This window comes from Populus euphratica, unplaced genomic scaffold (assembly GCF_000495115.2).
Source record: "Populus euphratica unplaced genomic scaffold, PopEup_1.0 scaffold24.1, whole genome shotgun sequence".
Lineage (NCBI taxonomy): Eukaryota > Viridiplantae > Streptophyta > Magnoliopsida > Malpighiales > Salicaceae > Populus > Populus euphratica.
Genome location: NW_011499893.1, coordinates 696,952 through 718,279, shown reverse-complemented (window position 1 = coordinate 718,279; position 21,328 = coordinate 696,952). Strand labels below are relative to the sequence as shown.

General features: G+C 36.9%; 5 protein-coding genes and 1 long non-coding RNA gene across 11 annotated transcripts; 3 read left to right on the top strand and 3 right to left on the bottom strand.

Moving 5' to 3' along the window:
- Positions 1–1,555: 1,555 nt before the first annotated feature.
- On the bottom strand, positions 1,556–2,898 carry LOC105131591 (uncharacterized). Its single transcript, XR_843463.1, has 2 exons — positions 2,541–2,898; positions 1,556–1,948 (listed from the first exon to the last, which is right to left on the bottom strand). It is a non-coding gene; the product is annotated as an uncharacterized LOC105131591 (long non-coding RNA).
- A 1,041-nt stretch (positions 2,899–3,939) lies between these two features.
- Positions 3,940–8,767, top strand: LOC105131592 (obscurin-like protein). Of its 3 annotated transcripts, none has more exons than XM_011034630.1 (7): positions 3,940–4,128; positions 4,680–6,353; positions 6,486–6,630; positions 6,713–6,860; positions 6,960–7,205; positions 7,354–7,638; positions 8,058–8,767. In XM_011034630.1, the coding sequence occupies exons 2-6, from the start codon at positions 4,694–4,696 to the stop codon at positions 7,627–7,629; spliced, it is 2,475 nt and encodes an 824-aa protein (XP_011032932.1). In that variant the 5' UTR covers positions 3,940–4,128; positions 4,680–4,693; the 3' UTR covers positions 7,630–7,638; positions 8,058–8,767. The 3 variants fall into 3 exon arrangements, with proteins under 3 accessions (XP_011032932.1, XP_011032933.1, XP_011032931.1); XM_011034631.1 differs by lacking the exon at positions 8,058–8,767 and adding an exon at positions 7,747–7,913; XM_011034629.1 differs by lacking the exon at positions 8,058–8,767 and having other exon boundaries at positions 7,354–7,885.
- A 192-nt stretch (positions 8,768–8,959) lies between these two features.
- Positions 8,960–10,346, bottom strand: LOC105131711 (uncharacterized). The gene has a single exon (XM_011034820.1). The coding sequence runs from the start codon at positions 10,344–10,346 to the stop codon at positions 9,174–9,176; it is 1,173 nt and encodes a 390-aa protein (XP_011033122.1). The 3' UTR covers positions 8,960–9,173.
- A 2,439-nt stretch (positions 10,347–12,785) lies between these two features.
- On the top strand, positions 12,786–15,159 carry LOC105131709 (F-box protein At5g07610-like). Its single transcript, XM_011034819.1, has 3 exons — positions 12,786–12,941; positions 13,861–15,085; positions 15,151–15,159. Exons 1-3 carry the CDS (start codon positions 12,910–12,912, stop codon positions 15,157–15,159), a joined length of 1,266 nt encoding a protein of 421 aa, XP_011033121.1. The 5' UTR covers positions 12,786–12,909.
- On the top strand, positions 15,066–16,553 carry LOC105131576 (F-box protein At5g07610). The gene is made up of 2 exons (XM_011034615.1): positions 15,066–16,161; positions 16,200–16,553. Exon 1 carries the CDS (start codon positions 15,194–15,196, stop codon positions 16,124–16,126), a length of 933 nt encoding a protein of 310 aa, XP_011032917.1. The 5' UTR covers positions 15,066–15,193; the 3' UTR covers positions 16,127–16,161; positions 16,200–16,553.
- Positions 16,554–16,959: 406 nt separating this feature from the next.
- Positions 16,960–19,790, bottom strand: LOC105131578 (eukaryotic translation initiation factor 2-alpha kinase 3-like). 4 transcript variants are annotated; one of them, XR_843462.1, is made up of 6 exons: positions 18,529–18,926; positions 18,145–18,442; positions 17,858–18,039; positions 17,325–17,776; positions 17,160–17,232; positions 16,960–17,122 (listed from the first exon to the last, which is right to left on the bottom strand). XR_843462.1 is itself a non-coding variant. In XM_011034617.1 (6 exons), exons 2-6 carry the CDS (start codon positions 18,575–18,577, stop codon positions 17,212–17,214), a joined length of 1,002 nt encoding a protein of 333 aa, XP_011032919.1. In that variant the 5' UTR covers positions 18,578–18,588; positions 19,713–19,790; the 3' UTR covers positions 16,960–17,211. The 4 variants fall into 4 exon arrangements, 3 of the variants coding, with proteins under 3 accessions (XP_011032919.1, XP_011032920.1, XP_011032918.1); XM_011034617.1 differs by adding an exon at positions 19,713–19,790 and having other exon boundaries at positions 16,960–17,232; positions 18,529–18,588; XM_011034618.1 differs by lacking the exon at positions 18,529–18,926 and adding an exon at positions 19,713–19,757 and having other exon boundaries at positions 16,960–17,232.
- Between the last annotated feature and the right edge of the window lie 1,538 nt (positions 19,791–21,328).

The window sequence follows — 21,328 nt, the reverse complement described above, 5'->3', positions numbered from 1 at the left end:
TGTCATTATTTCTGGTTTTCATTCACTCAGTTTTCATTGCCACATAAAAACAATTTACTGGTAATTCTTTAAAATGACATTTTTTTTATGACGTGTGCCTGGTAAGAAATAAGAATATTGATAAAGGAAGTCAGGGTTGGCTAAAAAAAAGGATGGCATCAATTATCATTGGTCTTCTTCAATTCTATTTTTTCCCTATTGACGAACGGTTAGTTAAGCTAAGCAATGTAAACATATGATTGCTGAAATTAACTTTCAAATGCTCATGAAGAATAGTTAAAGAGAGAGGTTAGGCACCCGAAATAACTGTTGCTAGTGCAGCATTTTAAATTTCATTAGCATTCGAAGAAAATACAACTAAAGCAACATTTTATTTATTCTTTCATCTTCTACTTCTTGTGCCAGTCATGAAAATACCCAGCAGGGTTTTTCTCGAAAGCATCCCTAGATATGCGAACATCTTGACCAGGAGCTTTCATGGTCGCATCTTTTACCGAGCCAGAGACCGAAACAGGGCTAGTAGCACCACTGGAAGGAGCTTTGCTAGCATCACCACCACCAGCAGTTAAACCCGATGACTTACTGATGCCAGACATTTTGTCCTTGTATCGGACCAATAGCTTTTTAACAGTGCGAGATTTAGAGTCTACTATCTCTTTGTTGTTCCAAAACAAGAAAAGGATGGTGCTTACATAGTGCACTCTGGGAACTTGAGGATTCATTTTGTATTTAATTTCTCTCTGGAAATGGTGTGCCATTGACAGTCAAATTTCCTGACAAATTTTGATGAATGCATAGAAAATAACAAAGGATTTATAACTTTGTTCCTTGGTAAAGTTTTTGTTTATCTAAAACCTTTTCTACTTCCTGTGTTGTGGCATTGAAAGGCACGCTGTTGACTGGGAACAAAACAATTGAACTCCCATCATCACATGAGAACTGAGCCTTCTGGCCTTCAAATTTCCCTTCAAACTTAATTAGGGCTTGGGACTTTTCACTTGCATCTGCGATTTATTTGCTTTCCATTGGATTTTAAGGCAACTACAACATTCAAAATGAGATAGGTATGCATATTTTAACACTGGACTGGAGGTGATGGTTTCCAACCTATAAGCTAGTCCTGACTGGAATAGAGAAAATCTTCATGACCTTCAAGATACGATTTCTAACTTATCTGGTAGATCATTGGTATTCCTGAAGTATAGAAAATTTAAGACTGTCAGCGAAGTATAGTCACTTCCTGGGGAAACTTAAGTATAAATAGCAGAATATCTTTCACTACCCACATTTAATGGGTTGGGGCCGCGTTGCTCACTTGGGATATGAAACTGGCAGTTGGAGGAACAAGATGGAAGTGCAGGAAATGAATGCTTGCCATGAACATGATAAAGGAGAAGATAAACTGGACTTAAATAAAGGATGGTATAAATAACCATCGGTCTTGAATACGTAGATTCTTAGCAGCATACAAGATCTAATTGCTTTCGGATCCAATGAAACTACAAATATTTTATCTTGAATCCCGACCATTCTAGCAAAATAATGAGCAACATGATAAAGGAGAAGATAAAATGGACTTAAATAAAGGATGGCATAAATAACCATCGGTCTTGAATACGTAGATTCTTAGCATCATACAAGATCTAATTGCTTTCGGATCCAATGAAACTTCAAATATTTTATCTTGAATCCCGACCATTCTAGCAAAATAATGAGCATCTTTTGCCAGCATCCTTGCTCTGGGAAATGACAATCCATGACTTACTTTGAATGGCACATTGAGAAGAAAGAATATCATGAGTTAGGGTTAAGTCTAGTTCACATCTCCACTTGGTCAAAGCCAGGGATGAGCTAAAGAATTTGTTGATGTAGAAAGCAAGCCCCTTCAGTTGACTGTTGAGCACATCTGGGAAACAAGCTTGACTACCCCCCCACATAGTGCATCATCCTGAAAGAAACAAATTTACATTAAAATTTGCAGTAGCCACCATAAATGAGGGGGCAGTTTTTCATAAACTATCTCTCTGCATCACTCTCTCTATTCTCTCCCCAGCCTCTTATTACAAGTAAGAGATCCTCCTGCAAGATTTGATAATATTCGTACAATGCCTGTCTTTTATTATCATAGTCTGCATTTCCCTGCCTCAAAATTCCGTGACTGCCTACAAATTTCCATCACACGAAACTCAAAAAACCAAACTTTCTTACGGTTTTTTTGCTCACACAAACTGAAGAACCATAATTAAGACTGTTGCATACTTTGCCCTCGACGACCATTCACAAAATATTTGGTTAATGTTCCATCAAAATCTGCTATCACCTTATTTAAGGTCATTAACAGCCAAAAAAATATTAAAAGACCGTCTTTGTCGATTATTAAGAGAAAAACATAAATCATCATCACATCACCATGACAAAAAAATCTCTTGATTCCAATAAACAAAATCAAGAAACCAAAGGGGTTCTTTATTAAACTCAAAAATCAAGATACTAACACAAAGGAACCCGAAAAAAGATTACAAGATAAAGAAAGGAAAGACCTGAAGTTTAGCAGGACCAGCCAAATCAACTGCATTAACTTTGTTTTGGAGTAACTGAGGATCACCAGCCACTGTAACCTTTGAAAGATCATGATGACCCTCCTCCATTTTCTTCACTTGATTCCTGAAACTATAACCGCAACAGAAAACCCCGCAAAAAAGAAGAAGTGTACAACGAATCTAAGTGCTGAACGAGGAGGACACTTCTTCTCATAATACTTGTAAGAAGACAAAACCTGGAGTTGTTTGAGAGGGATGAAGGAGATGTGGAGCAGCAGGGTTGGGGTTTGGAAGGGATATTAATGCGAGCAGAGAGAGTGGTGAGGATGCAAAAAAACAGAAGAGAAGGGTTACTCAGTACTATACTACTATGGCCAGGCACTGCTGCTAAACTGTGTAAGCGAAATTAAATTTTATATAATAAGTTTTTTTAATTTTTTTTTGTTAAAAATAAAGTTTTAACTTTTAATTAAAACTTGTGAGTTATATTTACATTTTCTTATAAAAGTAGATATTGATGAATAATTTCATAAAATTAATTTAGTGAATGAAAAGCTAGGAGGGGAGGGGGGGGTCCAAGCTAAAATTATTATTATTATTTTTTGTTTTTAATGCTTGTTTTCCATGGATAGATACTAAGAGGTGAAAATTTATTTATTTTACATTTATCACAATTTAGTATTGAATCTTCTGTTATAAATGTATTTGCTTCATATTTTTTTTAAAAATATTTATTATGTTTATTTATAATATGTAATAATTTTTCACTTTAAACTAACTAGTTTATATTTTTTTAACTATAAATCATGAGTAATTTTATTAGTTTTAGCTAAAAAAATTGTTTATTGTAAGAATATATTTATTGGATTTATTGAACTAAAATAAGTTTTACAGAACATATGACATGACTATTTTTTGTCGGGCTTAATCAGGGGTGAACTGGCTTTTATCTGGGCCACTTCCTCCATCTCTCTATAGGCCTTTGAGCCATAATGGAATGGAACTGCAGCCCGCTGGTTTGGTTAAGGAATAATTTTACCCCTAACATCAAATGTTACACTTCCAGGTTCCACCCCTTACGTTCAAAGGTTTTTAATATTACCCCCGCAGCTCTTAAAAATCTAAATGTTGTTGCCTCTAACAAAACATTAGCCCAATTTTTATTTATTTTTATTTTTTTGTGATATATTAAAACATTTAAAAGGACTAAATAGGAGGGAAAATTGAGAGAAAAATAAGAAAAATGTGAACTTTAGTCAAAGCGTGAATTGAAACCTTTTGTTTACTATAGGAGTAACATTGAAATAACTTAAAATAAAAGGATATAATTAAGATACCGTTACGTATACAGGGACGAAAGTAAAGTTTGCCACCACTCATTATACACGCGATGTTTTCCCTTCATTGGGAGGTGGGATTGTAAGGATTGCTGACTTTGAAGGCAACAACCAGTCCATTAAAACTACACAGCTTCATGCTCTTGAACTTGAATTCCAGTTTCTTTTTCTGAAGACAGAGAGAAGATGCTTAATGGGTTTTGTCTTTCAACAATTTTGAGCACTCGTTTCTCAAATTAAGAACCGCCAAGGTAACATTTTTCTCTTCTTTTTCCAAGATAGGTTTTCCTTGTTTTGCTTTTATTCTCCATATATTGTCTCAGTTAACTTGAAGTCAATGATCTTGATTGATTCTGAAATTGATTTTGTGTAAAGTTCATTTCTTTTTTCATGTATTTTCATTGTCGGTTTTGTTTTTTTAACTTTGAAGCAAATATTTTATTGGGTTTTGGACTGTTGTTTAAAGATCACTTCTTTTTCACACGTGTGCTCCTACATGATTTTCTGCTATTCAAATTTGATGTTGGAAGCGAATTGGTAGCTTCCATTGGAAGTTTTTCATTAGGATAATAAGTTTTGATGGTGGGTTCTTGTATGTTAGAGCTTGTTGGTCTAATAGGTCCTAAACATGCTAATTAGTGCATTTTGTGGCCATTTTCACATGTCTTAAACAGGGTTTTGATGGATATAGGTTAACTTAACGCAATGTTGTTTTTGCATGGATATATAGATAGGCAATGTCAAAAGGGTGTTGACTTTGGTTTGTGTATCTGAATAAGGGTTACTTAACTGGTTTTTGCAGTTTGGAATGGTAAGATGGCCAGACAGGCCAATACACTTTTCCTTGAAGAATGGCTGAGGATCAGTAGTGGTAGCAGCAGCAACACTTCTGCAGACCAATCTTCTTCAACGTCTGCCCGTGCCATCATTCAAGCATGGGCTGAGCTTAGAGACTGCCATCAACACCAATCATTTGAGCCCCATCATTTTCAGTCTTTGAAAATTCTTCTTGATGCTCGCACATCCCTTCATGTCGCTGAACCCCAAGCGAAGCTTCTAGTTTCAATTTTATCCTCCACAAACCTCGTCATTCCTCTTGAGGCATATCCTCTCCTTCTCCGGCTTCTTTATATCTGGGTCAGAAAGTCCTTTAGACCCTCTTCTGCACTCATTGATTCGGCTGTGGAGACACTGTCTCACCTTTTAGCTACTGAATTGGTTTCTAAGAAGAGCCCTGAGTTTTTCTCAGAGGCTGTACTGCTACTGGGTGCCTTTTCTTCTGTGCCTTCTGTTTCAGAATCCTCTAAAACAGTCTGCTTGGAGTTGCTCTGTAGGTTATTGGAGGATGAGTACAGACTGGTTAGTCCATTTGGTGGGTTCATTCCAGATGTTCTTGCAGGTATTGGGTATGCTTTATGTTCTTCTGTGATTGTTTATTATGCTAGAACTTTGAATGCATTGCTGGGGATCTGGGGAAGGGAAGATGGACCGCCTGGTAGTGTTTCTCATGGGCTCATGATTTTACATTTGGTTGAATGGGTAATGTCTAGTTTCATCAAGTCACGTTCACAAGATAAATTGCAAATATTTTCTAAAGAGACTTTAGACACTTCGAGGAAAGACCATGTTCCATTTGCTGTTGTCATGGCTGCTGCTGGTGTTCTGAGAGCATTGAATAGATCTGCACCAAGTCAACAGGGATTGCAGATCCTTTCCAGCCTAAGGATTTCTGCTGAAAATAGGATTGAGTCAGTGGCACAATATTTTATTTCTAAAAGTAGAGACTATGATAATTCAGGTGATGATTATGCAACCAGTATTTTGCTTCAGTGCATTTCATTAGCTTTGGCTCGAAGTGGTTCAGTGTCTTCCCGGCCTCCTCTGCTTCTATCCCTTGCTTCAGCATTATTAACTGAGATATTTCCTTTGCGGCATCTACATGCAAGGATTCTTGAGTCAACACATGGAAGTTCAGGGGGACTCGAGCCTGGCAAGATTAAAGAACATCTAAGCAGTGTCACTTTTAAGGAAGCGGGGGCAATTAGCAGTGTTTTCTGCAGTCAATACATTTCAGCAGACGACGAGAACAAGATGATAGTGGAAAATATGATATGGCGATTCTGCCAAGAACTCTACTCAGGGCATCGGAAGGTGGCTTTCTTGCTACATGGGAAAACAGATGAGTTGCTTGAAGATGTAGAGAAAATTGCTGAGTCTGCTTTCCTTATGGTCGTGGTGTTTGCATTGGCTGTTACAAAGCAGAAACTGAATTCAAAATTCTCAACTGAAAGTCAGATGGAGACATCTGTCTTGATACTAGTTTCATTCTCCTGTTTAGAGTATTTCCGGCGTATGCGTTTGTCAGAATATATGGATACAATACGAGGGGTTGTTGTGAGTGCACAGGAGAATGAGACTGCGTGTGTCTCATTTGTAGAGTCTATGCCCACTTATGTTGATCTGACAAATCCTCAAGGTATGTGTTCTTTGAATTTTCATTTCAGTCTTTTAACATGATAAATTAGGTCTCATAATGGTTCTACTCATTTCACTCAAAAAATTGTTGCTTGTTCACAAGATTTGCAATTTTCTCTTAATGTCTTTGTAGAATTCCAGCAGAAAGTGGACTACATATGGTTCAAGGATGAAGTGCAGACCGCCCGCGTTTTGTTTTACCTGCGGGTTATTCCGACTTGCATTGAACGTTTGCCCGGATCTGTTTTTAGCAGAGTTGTTGCCCCAACAATGTTCTTGTATCCTACATTTAACAACTAATTAGATTCATTAGGGAGCTTGTTTCTTATGTAGTGTGTTCCTTATTACAATTGCGATTAGATATATGGGACATCCAAATGGAAAAGTAGCTCGAGCTTCGCATTCTATGTTTGCTGCATTCATATCCTCGGGGAAGGACTCTAATGAGAATGAAAGATCATTACTGAAGGAGCAACTTGTTTTCTACTACATGCAGAGATCTTTAGCAGTATGTTAAGCAGTTAAACACCAAATTGGTTAAACATGAACATGATTTCGTTGTTAAAGAAAACCAAGGCTCTAGCTTTTTCCTTTTGTATGGATGTAGGGATTTCCTGGTATCACTCCTTTTGAGGGTATGGCTTCTGGAGTTGCAGCCTTGGTTCGAAATCTTCCTGCTGGAAGTCCAGCAACATTTTATTGTATCCACAGTCTCGTTGAAAAAGCAAGCAAGCTCTGCACTGATATTGCCACCCAAAAGCCTGATATGTGGAAAAATTGGGAAGGGGAATCAGAGCCTTGTAAGAAAATCTTAGAATTGCTTTTACGGCTTATTTCCCTTGTTGATATACAAGTAAGTGGTGGTCTTTTCGTTACACTTTACATGTTCCTTTGTGTCTGATATCAATTTAGAACATTTGTTAAATTAAATAGTGTGCTTTGCTGTGCATCCATGTTCTGACCTTTGGGCATTGATGATGTTATCGTTTTCTTGGTTTCAGGTACTGCCAGACTTGATGAAGTTGTTGGCGCAGCTATTTGTTGAGTTACCAAAAGAAGGACAGAATGTGGTTCTAAATGAGTTATATGCACAGGTTGCTGAATCTGATGATGTTACACGCAAGCCAACATTAGTTTCATGGCTGCAGTCAGTATCGTACCTTTGTTCTCAATCTACTAGTGGAAGTGCACCATCAAAAGGCATTGCGGGTGAAGGAAGTTCTGCTTCATCTCTTAGAGACCCATCAAACTGGAATGGAATAAACGCAAGAATGTGAACTATTGAGGTGCACATTTCATTGTCCTTCTTTTCCTTCTGGTGAAGGTTTTTGTAGTTTAATAATAAAGTCCAGCTAGTGCTGCATTGCTGAATTAGAATTTCGCATTGTTTCAAGGAATGCTGAGATGAAAACTTTTGGCTTGGTCAAGGGAAGGGCTACTTTTACCAGCATTACTTCATATATATTTTCAGCCGACATTTATAATACAAGACATTGCTTTTCCAGTTTCTGGAAGTGCTGATTTTTGGATTTATATAACGTTGTGTCAGATGCACAAGCAAGGGACTTGTCAAGTTCTCATGCTACCTGCCTGCCTGCCTGTGTTTACTTGGTGTTCTTATCTGTTAGATTATGTTATAGGATATCTTTCTTTCAACTGTGAACTAATGCAACTTTAAACACCATTTAATTAAATACGTCTCCAGGCTCATAATGCTTCCTCTTAAAAGCTCGAGGAAAGAGTAGTCTTTGGAGTAGTTGAGAAGCTAACAGTGTAAGGTTCATCTCGGAAGTGAATTTCAAGTCTATCCCAAGGCTATAGCTATGTTGCAGTTGGTGTCATAATTTGTGGCATCACTTGATTGGTTGCAGTGAGACATCAGTTCGGGTAAAGGCATGTGGACAGAAAATGGTGGTGAAACAACTGAGCACCGAATTGGTAGTGCTTGAGAGATTTTGGAGGGTGTGTGCTGGCGTTAGATGCTGAATGCTGGAATTTGTGCGTATTCCACATGGTTCTGGTCGTGGAAACTGTCCTTTGTTGCTGCTGGCCTTTTGAATGTTGCATTTGATGTTTTGTTGTGTGAGCTCTTACATGTCTTTGTTAGATAATTGAAGAGAGAGCGCAGGACATGAGCATGTGAGAAGTCTTAATTACCTAGAGTTGGCTTGCATACGGTGCATCATGCCTTTCCTCTATCTGGGCCGTTGAAAAATCTTGGGAGGCATTTAATATATGGCCAAGAGCACCAATCTGATATATGCTTTGTATGCTAGGCAGGAAGAATATTAGTTTCACCTTTATCTCTTTCTCAATACAAAGTTCTGTGTTTTTTGCCAGGTTGTGTAATGGATGTAATCATAAAGATCCATTTCACTTGATGATCATGATCTAAAAAACAGTCTTGGCACATCATCGAAGTGTTTAACTCATGGAGCTGCTTTTCTTGACAACTTGGTTTTGATGCTTGAAAATGGGGTGAGAAATAAACTCAAAAACTTTTATGCTTATGACATCTAAATGGCTCAGTTGCTACTATAGTAGTTCATCAAGATACCCATAATTCACAAAGAATGCTGACAAGAAAATGATTATAAGCTTCTTAGAAAGGTATAACATGCGTATTCTCTTTTTATTTTACAGGGGTGAATATGGAAAAACAGATTCCAATTCACAAACTAGTACATTAAAACACCCAAAGATTCCATATTCTTCCACGGGCATTACAAAAAGTATTAAAAGAATCCTCCAAACAAGCCTCGAAAGATAATGAAAAAAATATGTAAGTGATACACAAGGGACAAATTCAATACAATTATCTTCAACAGCAAAGGGGACAGGTTATCAGACCATTCTCATTGCAATCCTGGCATATATTTGACAACCCATTTTCGGCGACAACCTTATGGCTGCCACTGCAATTGAAACAGAGAACAAACCTAACACCAGCACATCCTTCACATGGTGAGCCAATGAATCTGTCAATTGGGATCCCTTCAAAGAGCACTCTAAACCAGCCTTGCTCATGCAAACCCAAAACCTCCTCAGAACCTCCTATGTATCTCCCCTTGATGAAAAGCCTTGGAGGGTTCACCTTGCCATCCAAAATCCTCCATAACTCCTCCTTAAACTCCATGTGCATTGACACATCTCTCTCAAAAAAAAGTACCTGAAAACTCTCTAAAAGAAAGCGAATGCTGTTACAATCCTCAAAAGTTTTTCTTATCCCTCTAAGTGTTGTTGTGTAGAGAATTACTGAGTCACTGCCTCCTGGTGGACACTTCTCTGGGAAGCCTAATATAGGGTCACCTGTATCATCATCGTCTTCGATTCGACGAGCTTTTAAGGGTGGCTCTTCTTCCTTGTCTTCAAGATTCCTCTCCGCTTCTCGGCTCTTTTCAACATTTTCTTGCTGAGTTCTTGCCTGTGTTTGTGCTTCCCTTATTCTTTCAAGATTCTCCCCGTCGATACTTTCTCTTCTCTCTTCTCCACCCACTCCCATGTGATCTTTCGCTGCTTTTTCAAAGGCAGTCGATAAATTCGGGTAAAAAAGGCCATCAGAATTCAAATCCGGTCGCTGGAAAGATGAGATATCAATCTCTGACAAAGGGATTTGCCTAAATTGAGACCCTTTTGACTCCACCTTATCTTTAACCCCAAAAAGACCCACTCTTGCCTTCACTACTGGCCTAACATTTTCCTTGTCTTCATCAACCTCCATTTCCATTCCCTCCTCCTCCCCCTCTTCCTCTTCTTCAAGATCTTTCATAAGCTCATTTACATCAATAACATCAGGTTCTTGATCAGCAACAAAGCTACAATCTTTAACCTTTTCTTTTTCCACTTCTTTGGGTACCACCAACTCTGGGGTTTCAGGCCTCGTTATCAATGCCCCAATGAACCCATCTGCTGCATTCACGTGGAGAACTCTAGTTTCCTTCAAGTACCCTGTTGGCTTCGTTGACAACAGCTTCTTCATCAACTTCCCTTTCATTATTCCTTTCATCTTTTCAGCCCCTCTAGACTTGGGTCTTCAAGATTTGATGTGGAGAAGAAAGCAGAAGAAGATTTGAAACCGAGTATAGAAGGTTTAGGTGTAAAGATTAGGGCAGGGATTGAGACAAATTTTTCACCTTTTTGTCCTCTTCGAGAAAGATGGAGAGGATTTCAGCCTCGACGGCTATCAAGCTGTTTAATGTTTTTGGCTTTAAAATCTTTTTAAAAAAAAAAAGAAAAAAGGTGTGGGGACAGAAGGGAGAGATCCCGTGAGGTAGGACTAGAATTAGGGTATCTACAACCTACGGTCATCAGGAAGTTGAGCGTGGCGGGGGTTTTTTTGGGGGAGGGTTATTTTATGGGGTAACGGTCATGATTAGTGTTGGGGGCCCTGCTGCCCTTCGGCCTTTACTTGAGTATATCCATAATTCTTTGTCTGCCTTTCCCGCCTTCCCTTTTCAAAATGAAATCACAAAAGTCTCTCACACTTCTTGCATGTGTAACAAGTTCATCATTCGTAAAACTTCAGCCAAAAAAAAATAAAAATTAGAAGAGCAGAAGGTAGAGGATAATATTTATTTTTGTGTTCTAAAAGTATATTTAAAAAAAATACTTTTTTTGTTTTAAGTTATTTTTTTATATATTTTTAAATTATTTTAATACCTTAATTTAAAAAATAATCTTAACAACAATTTCAATTAAAAAGAGTGGTATCATCGAGACTTTTCTTAAAGAGAAGAGAAAATCATGGAAAGTCGGAATATTCAACAACTTGTTTGGGTTAATAAAAATAGCAATAGATTAAGAAAATGGATTAATGAACAAAAACAATAGCAATAGATTAAAAAAATCGATGAAATATATCAATCTGACATAACAGTGAGAGCAAGCTTCAATTAAAAATACATAAATCAAACATCTATCCGCAATAGCATAAAAAATGAGAACAGTGATTCTGAAAGAAAAATAAAACAATTCAGGATGGAAAATATAAAAATCATGCATGTGTGTATTCTATTTTTATTCAATATTAGTCAGCAAACCATAGTAGGAATTAATTCTATACATCAGATTAATACATAATAATCTACAAAGCAATTAGTAATATAAACATAAAAAAGTAGCGATCTTTTTAAAAACAACATCCTATTTTCTTAAACAAGTCCGTATTTTTTATAATAAAAGACAATGACAATAGAAATAGAGGTTTTCTTTAGAAATTTAAATTGTTTAAAATAAGTAGAAAATATATTTCTTTAAAATAAGTAGAAAAACAGGTGCACGTAGCAATTAAAAAAAAGTAGTGAGATCATCATAAAAATATACAATTTTTATCCTATTTTTTATTACATTATTTTGAGAAATTATCCAAATTTTCTATTTCTAATTTTTTTTAAAATATCCGAGATAATTCCAAAAATCTGATAATTAATTTTTTTAATTGAGCCCTAATGAAGGCCGCATGTCCAAGCAATACTATAGATGGATTGTTCCACGCATTCAAAAACAGTTTAAACAAGATTGCAGACATGAAAACCCTAATTTGTTTTTTTAGCAAAATAAAATATCATTTTATTTTATTTACCTCCTTAATTATACTGACGATGCAGTATCTGATAGGTCATAGAGGGGCAGTAAAGTAACCTAATTCACAATAAGATATGGTATTGTTTTCCGCGTTGATTTTTAGTTTCTTTAATTACATAGATAATTTATAAAATTATTTATTTCTATAGGCTGGTTTAGTTCTGCTATTTTTGCCATGCCAGGGAACATTATTTATATCATATGAAGCACGAAATTTTCTATGCAACAATAACAATCCAAGTTGATCAAGATTAAATTATATTTTTATACTAATTTGGTATATATTTTTTTTAAAAATTAACTAGCTCTAACTAGCAAGAACAAAATACCTGTATGGGTGGCTGAGAATGTATGTATTCGGCTTATTTGAGGATTTGCATCACTTTTCATAACAACAATTGTGGGTAAAAATAGTAAAATTTGATGATTTTTATTTTAAAAAAATTATCTATTTTATTCCGCAATTTAAATCTTAGAAAATTCAAATACAAGATAATTTAAATATCTTTTTAACCCAATACATCTTCTTTCTTTTCCTATCTAACAACAAATTACTTATACATCCATGAATTAATTTATTATTTTTTAAAATTTTGGATAATTCAGTGTTTTTGAAAATCTCACAACTTTACCCTGTTTTTCTCTCTGAAATTATTTTTAAAGGTTATTAGAATTTTCTATTCTTTGAATTTTGTTTTTTTTTAAATAATATCTAAGATGGTTTAAGAAATATGGGTGGTTAAATTCTTTTAATTGAGCACAACTTATTAGCCCAGATCTTAATCAAACTAAGACCCAGTAGTTGAGCCCTTATAAGCAATTTCTCTAGATGGGCCGGTGGCATGAAAAAAGGTTTAAATAGACGAGGAATCACTTGAAACCCTACTTTTGCAAACTAAGTTTTCTTTTGTGATCTTATTTGCCTTCTTAATTATATTTATATTATTTTTACGTACTGGTGATACGACAGCCACATGCATCTGATAAATCAGAGAGAGACAGCACAGTAAGCTAATTTACCTTGTTTACCCTAAATTTTTGCAATAAGTTATCTATTGTTATTGTTTTCTGCTGATCTTTTTTTTTGGTTTCTTCAATTAATTTAGAAAACTATTCATCTCTACCATCGTTTTGTATATTTAATAACATTGTGTTTTTCGTTTGGTGATTTTCAGCACGCTTTTGTTTTCAATCATGAATGAAAAACCTATTTTAAATCTCTGAAATAAGCTATCACCTTCTGATTTCAAAAGTTATACTTTAGGTTTTTTTTTTTTTCCGGCAAAGAGGAGGGCTTGTTGCGTGTTAATTGTTTTTGAAGGGGATGGATTCTCAAATTGCATCTCAGTAACAGGGTGTGGCTAATTTCTTTTCTTTTCCTCTTCTTTTCCCCTCGCTTGACAAATTGATTAAGTGCAATGAGTTATCTATTGTTTTCTGCTGATCAGGTTTTGGTTTCTTTAATTAATTTAGAAAACTATTTATCTCTACCATCGTTATGTATATTTAATTAATTCTGCTGTTTTATTTTCCATGTCAGGAAATGTTGGTGTTTTTAATTTTGTGATTTTCAGCATCTTTTGTTTTCAATCATGAAAACCCCAATTTAAATCTCTGAAACAAGTTACTATTTTTATTTTTATTTTGCAAAGAGGAGGACTATGTTAATTATATTTTTTTTTTGCGAAGAGGACGGCTATGTTAATTATTTCTGAAGAGGGTGGATTCCCAAATTGCATCTGATAAGTCAGAAACTGTAAAAGTAGTCACGGGGCTAATTTCTTTTCTTTTTTTTTTGTTTTCCCTTTGCTTGTCAAATTAATTAAGTGCGTGCGAAAAAGGCAGAGGGGGACTGATGGCTACCTCTTTAGATTTTTTTTTTCCCTTTGCTTGTCAAATTAATGAAGTGCGTGCGAAAAAGGTAGAGGGGGACTGATGGCTACCTCTTTAGATGGAAAAGCAGTTGAGAGCAAGGACTGCAGCTGTGCCAGTTGTCTTTTTTCAAGTTTACCAGATGACGTGCTGGTTGAAATCCTCTGTCGAGTTACTGATCGCAAGCATCTCATTAGACTTAAAAGCGTTTGCAAATGTTGGAACAATCTGATTACTGATGCTTGTGTTCCAAAAATCTCAGATTCTTCACCTCTTCGTGGCTTTATTTACCATGTGTGGAGGAGGGTCAGTAGCGGGAAAACATACATTGATTATATCCCCTGCGCCATGACTCCAGCAGTTGCACCGGAACCACATGAATTTGTCAAGTCCTATTCTTCGCTGTTGCCTTTTGAACCTGCCTGTGGTGATTTCCTTGATTGTTGCAATGGTCTGCTTTTGTTTGTTGAGGGTTCTATTCCGCAGTACTATGTGTGCAATCCTGTGACAAAACAGTGTGTGGCGATTCCTAGAGATTTTACACTCGAAGACACATGTTCTGCATCCCTGGCATTTGATCCTTTCAAATCACCACACTACAGAGTTGTTTGCTTTGATTATTCAGAGCCCAAGGGCCCCCTAAGATTGCGCGTGTTCTCATCAGAGACTGGCAGTTGGACTATCCAAGAAACCGCTTTTGGATATGGATCTAAGAAGGCTAGATTGGCCAAGCATTGTATTTACTTGGATGGAGTGTTGTACCGTCAATCTGCCTCAAAACTGCTCTTATGTTTTGATCTTAACAGAGGAAATTCTCGTGCCATTGAGCTTCCAGAGAAGGAGAGACTTGCTCCCAATGACTATGGATGCATTGGGCTGTCGAGGCGCCATTTATGTTATTCCGATCTTGTCGGAACTGCATTACACTTTTGGTTGTTTGAGGATCGTTGCAAGAATGACAGATGGACTCTGATTCACAATATCAATGTTGATTATTTGGGAAAACACGTGCATCGGCTGGATAGGACTACTATTGCCAGATTTGGTAAAATTTCAGCTTTGAGGCCCTTTGCTTTGCATCCAACTTCCGAAGTTGTCTTCTTTGGGACTGGGGGAGCTATGCTCAGTTATGATCCCGAAGACAAAAGGGTGGAATTGATTTATACAACAAAGAAAGACAGGCAAATAATGAAGGGGCAGATCTCGGTCTTTCCATACACACCATGCCTGGTGAATTTGAAAGATTTTGGTCAATGTTGGAACAATCTGATTACTGATGCTTGTGTTCCAAAAATCTCAGATTCTTCACCTCTTCGTGGCTTTATTTACCATGTGTGGAGGAGGGTCAGTAGCGGGAAAACATACATTGATTATATCCCCTGCGCCATGACTCCAGCAGTTGCACCGGAACCACATGAATTTGTCAAGTCCTATTCTTCGCTGTTGCCTTTTGAACCTGCCTGGGTTGATTTCCTTGATTGTTGCAATGGTCTGCTTTTGTTTGTTGAGGGTTCTATTCCGCAGTACTATGTGTGCAATCCTGTGACAAAACAGTGTGTGGCGATTCCTAGAGATTTTACACTCGAAGACACATGTTCTGCATCCCTGGCATTTGATCCTTTCAAATCACCACACTACAGAGTTGTTTGCTTTGATTATTCAGAGCCCAAGGGCCCCCAAAGATTGCGCGTGTTCTCATCAGAGACTGGCAGTTGGACTATCCAAGAAACCGCTTTTGGATATGGATCTAAGAAGGCTAGATTGGCCAAGCATTGTATTTACTTGGATGGAGTGTTGTACCGTCAATCTGCCTCAAAACTGCTTTTATGTTTTGATCTTAACAGAGGAAATTCTCGTGCCATTGAGCTTCCAGAGAAGGAGAGACTTGCTCCCAATGACTATGGATGCATTGGGCTGTCGAGGCGCCATTTATGTTATTCCGATCTTGTCGGAACTGCATTACACTTTTGGTTGTTTGAGGATCGTTGCAAGAATGACAGATGGACTCTGATTCACAATATCAATGTTGATTATTTGGGAAAACACGTGCATCGGCTGGATAGGACTACTATTGCCAGATTTGGTAAAATTTCAGCTTTGAGGCCCTTTGCTTTGCATCCAACTTCCGAAGTTGTCTTCTTTGGGACTGGGGGAGCTATGCTCAGTTATGATCCCGAAGACAAAAGGGTGGAATTGATTTATACAACAAAGAAAGACAGGCAAATAATGAAGGGGCAGATCTCGGTCTTTCCATACACACCATGCCTGGTGAATTTGAAAGATTTTGGTCAATGGGATTGCAGCTTGAGCCAGCCATGAGTGGCCAGCCCTCTTCTTTTGTCTCTCTAGATGATATTTTTGCCAGCCCACTTTTTTTGTCTCGCTAGATGACATTTTTCTGTATCCTCGTTTTCTTTTAATACCATTTATGCTATTGATCGAACATTATTATCTACCGTAGTCTCCTACAATTCAAGCTGTAGAAGTTCTGGTTATTCAGTTAATTTGTGTGTGTGTGGAGGGGTGGGTCAGGGTTTTACAAGATTGGTTCTTGGTCCCCAACAATTTTACGAGATTAAAAGGATTCTTGATCTCCTTCACTGGCAGTGGGATTGTAAGGGTTTCTGAATTTCAAGGCAACAACCAGTCCATTACAGCCACACAGCTTCATGCTTTTCAACTTGAATTCCAACTTCTTTTTCCCAGGGCAGAGAGAAGATACTTAATGGGTTTTGTCTTGCAACAATTTTAGAGTTCTCATTTCTCAAATTAAGAATCACCAAGGCAACAAGTTTTTCTTCCTTCCCCCCCTTTTTCCAAGATGGTTTTCCTTGTTTTACTTGCTATCTCCATATTTTGTCTCGGTTAACTTGAAATCAATGATCTTTTTGTTACACTTTCCATGTTACTTCGTGTCTGATCTCTATTTGGAGCATTTGTTAAGCTGCTTCGCTTTGCAGCCATGTTCTGACCTTTAGGCATTGATGGTGTTGTCATTTTCTTGGTTCCGGGTATTACCAGACTTGAAGTTGTTGTTCTCGAAAGGAGCACAGACTGCGGTCCTAAGCGACAGGTTGCTGAATCTGATGATGTTACACGGTTTCGTGGCTGCATTCTGTATCGTACCGTTGTTCTCAATCAACAATTGGAAGTTCACCATCAAAAGGCATTTGATCCTTCCAAATCACCTCACTAGAGTTCAAAACACATGCTAAAGACTTAAAGCTATGAATATGTCACTGTACACTCACAGGCATTCATTATTCACCAAACAATGGAGACCAGGTCAAAAGGATTCTCCATACAAACATACAAAAAGAAGTCTGTATATGCATAGTAAAAGATATGACAAGTCTGTATATGAATAGTAAAAGATATGACAAGTCTGTCTTTGTCCTGATCAATTAGATCTCGACTAACAGACTCTGCAATCGAAACAAAAAAAAATTAATTACTTTAGAAGAGGAGTCAATAGTGTCAAACAAAATATACAATTCAATCTTCTTAATACACTAACCTTATCCTCTTCCAACACTGGCATGGCATCACCAGCATCTTTCAACCCTGGCATGTCATCATCTGCTGCTTGGTGGTCATCACCAGTCCGTATCGGGGCTCTGTCATTATTCTCTGCCTCTGAAGATGAAACATCAGCCCATATTGGCCATGTGAGAATCTCTTTAGTCGATGGCCTCTCTTCGGGAGAAAATGCCACCAATTGTAAGATGTAATCTTCATATGTGGATATGCTCTCAGGCAACACTCTCATTTCTCGCAGATCGTTAATGGCATGAGCCCGCGCAGACATCGTGGTGAAGCTCCCGAGCAACTCCAAAAACAGGATACCAAGACTATATATGTCCGCTTTTTGGTCGATGGGAGCCCCCTTTTCTGCTTCTGGAGCAAGATAAAACTTTGTGCCGGAACTTCCAGATTTAATAGCAGTAGCAGAATTGCCCAGTAGTTTGGCTGCAAACAGAAGTTTTTTAGTTAAAAGGTAACAACGAATCTAAACCTAAAAATTTATTAACTTGAGAAGGAAACATATACCTAAGCCGAAGTCAGCCACCTTGATCACGTCGCTAGCGTCAATGAAGATGTTTTTCCTTGACAGATCCCCATGGATTATTTTCTTCCCATGTATGTGGTCCAGACCTTTCACCATCCCTTGAAAGTACCTCAGAGCTGTACCCTCAGTTATGGTTGATTGCTCCAGTAGATTGTCAAGATTCCTATGGAAGAGTAAGCTTGTTAGAATAAAGAACCACGCTTCTAAGACAAAACTTAACAGTTTAACTAACAAAACTTAACGGTTTAACTATTAAAAATTTATTTACTGATGACAATGCTCCATCTGTATGAAAAGCATGGCATCCGGACTCTTAGGAGAAGAACCATCACCACCTCCTCCTTTATCATAATCTTCATCTTCATCAGAAGACCGCACCACCATCCATTCAATCCATGCATTGAAATATCTTACCACATTGCTGTGATTACATTTAGCCAAGGCTTTCACTTCTCTTAACACCTTATCTTGATCATTATGTTTATTAAATTTTACAATTTTTACAGCATATGCTTGTCCATCCAACTTATGCATGCATGAAAAAACTGTTCCATATGCCCCTTTTCCTGAAATATTTAATGAAATAAATCCAATGAAATTTAACACAAAAAAAAAAAGTATTATTGAAAATAAAAGTGAAAAAAATACCAACCAATGCGTTCGATTTTATAAAATTCTTGATGAAATCTGGTTGCTTCCATTTTGAAGGATGCTGCATAAAACACCAGCAAAAACAAAGAAAAAAATCCTAGAGATAAAGACACTGGACTACTAATGATTTTTCTACTGATTAATACAAGAAAACTAATTCTCTTATCAGCACAAGAAAACAGAAGATAATACATAGAATAAAACAAGCCAAGCATAGTGAGAATGCTAATATTTTTTGGCAAACTCAGGATCGTATTTATTGATGAAATTATGCAGATATTCTACTAATTTATTAGTTTTTATTTCTGATTAAAATTTGAAAAAGATACAAACAAGTCATGGTTCTATATATCATTATCGAACGAACAAGTAACTAACAGATCGCAACAGCCAACTATAAAAACAAACTGCCGTCATCTCCTAGTTAATCTGTCTTCTTCTCCAAGTGTCAAGGCATTAAAAGCAAGTATTTTATTCTAATGATTTTTCTGAAGACTAATCCTCTTATCAGCACAAAAAAACAGAAGATAGTACGTAGAATAGAACAAGCTAAGCATAGTGAGAATGCTAATATTGTTTGGCAAACTCAGGATCGTATTTATTGATGAAATTATGCAGATATTCTACTAATTGATTAGTTTTTATTTCTGATTAAAATTTGAAAAAGATACAAGCAAGTCATGGTTCTATATATCATTATCGAACGAACAAGTAACTAACAGATCGCAACAACCAATTATAAAAACAAACTGCCGTCATCTCCTAATTAATTTGTCTTCTTCTCCAAGTGTCCAGGCATTAAAAGCAAGTATTTTATTCTAATGATTTTTCTGAAGACTAATCCTCTTATCAGCACAAAAAAACAGAAGATAGTACGTAGAATAGAACAAGCTAAGCATAGTGAGAATGCTAATATTGTTTGGCAAACTCAGGATCGTATTTATTGATGAAATTATGCAGATATTCTACTAATTGATTAGTTTTTATTTCTGATTAAAATTTGAAAAACATACAAACAAATCATTGTTCTATATATCATTATCGGAACGAGCAAGTCACTAGCAGATCACAACAACCAAATATTAAAACAAACTGTCATGCTGTCCTAATTAACTTGCCTTCTTCTCGAAGTGTTAAGGCATTGAAAGCAGGGTAATTAAAGAAGAACCTAGTAGAGAGACTTGCCTCTAGCGCGCTGCTACTGGCTTTGTCTCCGAATAAGAAGACACGTGGGGTAGCGGACCTCTATTTATAGAGAAAACTGACCTGACAATTCTTTTTTGTTTTCGATGTGGGATGGTTTTACAATTACATAAGCAATGCTCATTTCCTCTCTTTCTTCACAGAATTCTGGCGTGTGAAGGAAGTGCTTCTGGGCATGTCAAGCTACTTTTTCTGGTAATGACCACATTTCTTAAGATGTTTTTCCAATCACCTTTACCAAAGCTACTCAATCCAGTCCAAAACAACCTGTTACAAAGCCAGTTACAAATATCAGTAGATGACAGTTTAAACATTTAATGGATATGATGAAAACACATAGCATTCATTCATCCATTTCCATCACAACTCTGTCTACTGCGGTTACAAGCTATTCTCTCTAGAGATCTCTGGGGTTCACCTTCCCTGCCCCATAAGGAGATCGTCTCATTTAGAAGATTCATTTCTCTGATCTTTCCTACTGCGTACTGAATACTAACCCTGTCCAAAACATCTTCTCTACATCACGGTAACAATACCCTTAAAATCTCAAATTTCTAACAGCCCTACAAACATTTACGCCACCCTGAAAACATCAACTCTGAGGTTTCAGCCTGAGCCTGAGCTTGTAGACTAGGCCTCGTTATCAATGCCTCAATGAACCCATCTGCTGCATTCACGTGGAGAACTCTAGTTTCCTTCAAGTACCCTGTTGGCTTCGTTGACAACAGCTTCTTCATCAACTTCCCTTTCATTATTCCTTTCATCTTTTCAGCCCCTCTAGACTTGGGTCTTCAAGATTTGATGTGGAGAAGAAAGCAGAAGAAGATTTGAAACCGAGTATAGAAGGTTTAGGTGTCAAGATTAGGGCAGGGACTGAGACATATTTTTCACCTTTTTGTTCTCTTCGACAAAGATACAGAGGATTTCAGCCTCGAGGGGCTATAAAGCTGTTTATGGCTTTAAAATCTTTTTCTTTCTTAAAAAAAAGAAGTTCTGTGACAGAAGGGAGAGATCCCGTGAGGTAGGACTAGAATTAGGGTATCTACAACCTACGGTCATCAGGAAGTTGAGTGTGGTGGTGATTTTGTTGGGTAACGGTCATGATTAATGTTTGGGGCCCCGCTACCCTTAGGCCCTTACTTGAGTATATCCGTAATTCTGTGTCTGCCTTTCCCACCTTCCGTTTTCAAAATGAAATCACAAAAGTCCCTCGTACTTCTCGCACGTGTAACAAGCTTACGGTTCGTAAAACTTGAGCCAACAAAAAAAAAAAATAAATAAATTAGAGGTGGAGGATTTAAAAGATCCTATTTATTTGTTTACTTTAAATTAAATTTTTTATATTTTGATGTTTTGATGTTAAAAATATTCTTTTAAAAAAAATTAATATAAAAAATAATTATAACTACGAATTCAAACATCTAAAAAGAAAAACAAGCGGTGTCACCAAGACTTTTCTAAAAAAGAAAAAAAATAATGGAAAGTCAGAATATTCAACAACTTGTTTGGGACCATTAATGTCAATGGTGTTGAAAAGAATTTGTTAGGTTGTCAGTTATGTTTTGTACACGTGCAAGCCCTCCATCAAGAGGATTTTT